Genomic DNA, 4,017 nt, shown 5'->3' with positions numbered 1-4,017 from the left:
ATATTTTTCTGACAACTCTTAGCGGATTTTGTGAACGAATTTCAAGAGGAATTCCCAAACTATACAATTCCATCCACCGACCTAATTTAGGATAGCATCTGTGAGGAAAACCTGAATGAATGAACTTAAGAATACATAACTTCTCTAACAATTATTTTTAAAACTGAATCTAGACAACAGTACCGGATTATTTTCATTTTAAACTACAATAACAAAAATCACAAAATTCCCGAAAAAAAAAGATTTTCAACGCGCATTTTATTTTAATAGACAGACAGTTTCGTTTCTCCCTTCTGCTTGTTTATTCCGCCCAGTCCCACCCACCCACGTGGTTTTGACAGTTGTAGTACAGTTGTATTGGTGAACACGGTGCGAAACCGTGAAACAACACAGTGCGAACCCGACAGCTTTGGGGTTGGAACTAGTGCGAACCTAGTTCCAACCTGAGCGATGAAAAAAACACTTTGACAGCACTTAGGTTGGAACTTTTTAAAAACGAATTCGACATAAATAAAAATTCAGTTGCGGTTTCGGGTTTCGGTCTGAAAAACTAAAATGGTTTTTTCTGTTTTCCTGCTGTGCGCAGCAGCTGTACGCCGGAAAAGAAACAGATTCTATTGGAGCGGCTCGAGCGATGGAAAGCAGCCTGCGGAATCGGAACGGTGGCGAATTTCATGCGAATTTGCAGTGACCATTTTTTGGGAGGTAAACCTTCCGAGCCATACGATACAGGACATGTTGATTGGGTACCATCACTTCTGCTACTCGAGAATTCTTTGCCACTAGAAACAGAGTGTTTGGTAAAGTCATTTGGATTTGTTCAACAACTCGAAATACAGAAAAATTTGATTCAAACTGATAATGGACAAGACGTACGAAGTTTGCATCTGCAATCAGATTTTCCTATGTTACCTGCTCAGGGAGTACCCGCATTGACCAGAGAAATCGTAGAAAAAGGAATAGCGAAAGATGACAATGCTCAGCATAGCCTTGCTGCACAATGTAACACTGTGAATATCACGCACCCAATCCTGGTGCCAATACCCGTTCACACTACGAGTATATCCGGTATGTCTTCTCAACAAGTTTTGCGGAGAATCTCGCCAAGTGACGAACACGTAATGATGGACATTTACGATGCTGAGCTGATTCCAAGCATAAGTGAAATGCCATCCAAAGAGCCAGTCAATTGTGAAACGGATGTGAGCATGTTAAGGTAAAGTCAACGTTTCTTTTAAATAAAAAAAATCGTGTTATAGTTTTATATCTTATGCAAGTTCCCTATCCGATATACCAACACGTAACATCGCCTTATACCCTGGAATTGATTTTTAGACAAGCGAGAGACTGCCTGTTATCGCATATCTGTCCCATATGAATAGAAAACCCAGTAATGATAGGACAGATATGCAACTACAAGTTGTAGATGCCACGTTATCTGCCGTTATACGCATATTTGTCCCATGTACATAGGAATCCCAACAAACATAAGACAAATATGGGTATGACGGCAGTTATGCCATGTAATAAGTAGTGACAAAACTGTGTGATTACCGACCGCAATCTATTTCTAAATCCAATTTTTAAATGTGTAACATATACTTTGTTTTCTTTGATATAATATGGTCTTCTATTTTAGTTTACCGTTGTATGATGCCATGAGTCCAAGTCGAGTGAAGTTTGCAAGTGCTGCAATGATTGAATATGACCCTGAACAAGTTTCCTTACAAGATAATTGCACAGACGGAATCTCAGATGGCTTTTCAGACATGTATACATCGTTCCCCGGGTAATTTCCAAACGAGATTATTTCACTGAATTCACTCTTGATCACTGTTCTATTAAACTTTCAGCCAACATTTTGAATTGGTTTCACAGGATGTCCCAGCATATACGAAGTAATATAATGAAATGAGATAAAGCTAATAATTGGACGCTCTCAATAATATTGTTATTTTCAGTCATGTGTCTGCTGTTAAGTCACAGGAGCGCGTATGCGATGGTGAGAATATCACTATTTCCAAAAATTGTATTGAGCTTGAGCTTGAGCTTGATTGACTGCTCGTAGTTGCTACTCCATTATGACCAGATCAGCTGTTCTTGTACAGGGAACCAACAGATGTTTGCTTGGGACTAGCACACATCTTCAATGTACAAGTACTGGTGACACTATTTCCAAAAATTGTATTGGGGTACAAACTAACGAAAAATGGCTTCGTTATTCTGCGAAACTGAAAAAGACCCATAATAAGATTTTGGAGGAAAATCGAAAACATCAGCAAACTATCCAACAGCTTCGAACAAAATTGCATACCGCTGAATTATCAACAAGGTATACAATCACATCACTGGAAACCGATGATAAAAAGTGTAAATATGTTACTGGTATCAGTTCCGGTATTGTACTCCGTCAGTTGTATGAGGCTGTTAAAAACGACTTGCCATTTTATGAAGAGACATACCGTGAAAAAATGTTTATTCTGGCGTTCAGAAAAATTCGATTAAACGAACCATTCTATACGCTCTCACTGATATATGACATGCACCATAGCACAGTTGCTGATAAAGTATTTCAGATTATCCACTATGCAGGGTTACTGCTCCTAGACTTCATCTCATAGCTCCGATATTGGTCTCACGAAAAACAAAGCAATGAAAAGGTATTTGGTTTATTTATTATTTTTGTGATTTTTTCAGCAGTGAGCACGCAAGTTAGCAAAAAGAAGCGACGAAATTGGTGCCGTCTTTCTTTGTTTCGCGATGAGATGAATATATGTTCAGTGAGATGGAAAATGGAACAGTTCCCCTATATCCTTTCATGGCAGGGCTTGTTAGATGGCCATCAAGAGACGTCATAAAGAAGCATATGCCGGAATCATTCAGAAAAAAGTATGGCGATCGCGTTACGATTATTATTGATTGTTTCGAGATTCCAATCGAGTCTCCGAAATCAGAAGAAATGGTCACTAATGCCAATGTATACAGCTTCTATAAACATCACAAAACGGTCAAAATACTTGCAGGAATTACTCCTGCTGGTACTATAGCTTTTGTTTCAGAAGCTTTTGGTGGTCGTACTTCTGATCAGCAAGTGGTTCGGTTAAGCGGTTTCTTGGACATGATTGAGGAGGGCGATTTTGTTCTGGCCGACCGAGGTTTCTTAATCGCCGATATGCTCTCACAAAAGAAAGCTGTACTGAACATTCCAGCTTTCAAAAAAGCGAATAAGCAGTTGGAACCACTGGACGCGTGCCAATCAAGAGAATTGGCGGCGCTGAGAATTCATGTCGAGCGCTTAATAGGGTCAATGCGACAAAAATGCATGATTCTATCAAGCCTGATCCCAATTACACTTTTAGAAAGATGGAACGGTGATATGCTTGTGCTGGATCAAATTATTAAAATAGGCGCAGCCATAGTGAACCTGTGTCCCAGCGTGGTGTCTTGATGGAAAACGATTTTATTATAATAATGTGACTAAATACTAATCTGTAGCCACAGAGAAACAGATGTGTCACTCATAAAGGTTTTTAATGCATTTTTGTTCATTGTTGTTTGTGAGACTTCTGTTTCTCTGTGCTGTTGCGTTGTTCTATTCTCACCTGTTTGATTGTCGAATAAAGACTCTGTTTTGTTTTTTACTACAAATTGGAAATTTTATTATATAAGTATGAAATGAATAAAAAAGATCGAGAAATTCGGGAGCGGTACTTAACATCAATGAATTATGACGATGGATCTGTATATGATCTATATAGCAGCTCTGGGAGAATTACTTCTTTAAAGAAGTCTTTAGATATTTCAACGCATTCGTTCCAGAATTCCGTATTCTTACTGACTTCGAATAGGATTTGCTTCTCTGGGGACCAAACATAAAAATATCCAAATACCGAGTTGGATAAATGAATTTGCATAAGTGCTTGATAGTAGCAACCCTATAACCAGAGACCGGCGGAGTGAAAAACTGTCGAAATGGCAACGTATGAAAATGCATGAAATCGTGAAAAAATTACTGGC

At 38.7% G+C, this 4,017-nt stretch overlaps 1 protein-coding gene across 1 annotated transcript; it reads left to right on the top strand.

Moving 5' to 3' along the window:
* The first annotated feature begins 565 nt into the window (after positions 1–565).
* On the top strand, positions 566–3,375 carry LOC134203526 (uncharacterized). The gene is made up of 6 exons (XM_062678384.1): positions 566–1,216; positions 1,640–1,789; positions 1,854–1,898; positions 1,962–2,035; positions 2,191–2,593; positions 3,360–3,375. The coding sequence occupies exons 1-6, from the start codon at positions 675–677 to the stop codon at positions 3,373–3,375; spliced, it is 1,230 nt and encodes a 409-aa protein (XP_062534368.1). The 5' UTR covers positions 566–674.
* The last annotated feature ends 642 nt before the right edge of the window (positions 3,376–4,017 follow it).

The sequence above is a fragment of the Armigeres subalbatus genome, unplaced genomic scaffold (assembly GCF_024139115.2).
Source record: "Armigeres subalbatus isolate Guangzhou_Male unplaced genomic scaffold, GZ_Asu_2 Contig1917, whole genome shotgun sequence".
Taxonomy (NCBI): domain Eukaryota; kingdom Metazoa; phylum Arthropoda; class Insecta; order Diptera; family Culicidae; genus Armigeres; species Armigeres subalbatus.
This window is presented reverse-complemented; position numbering and strand designations above follow the sequence as displayed.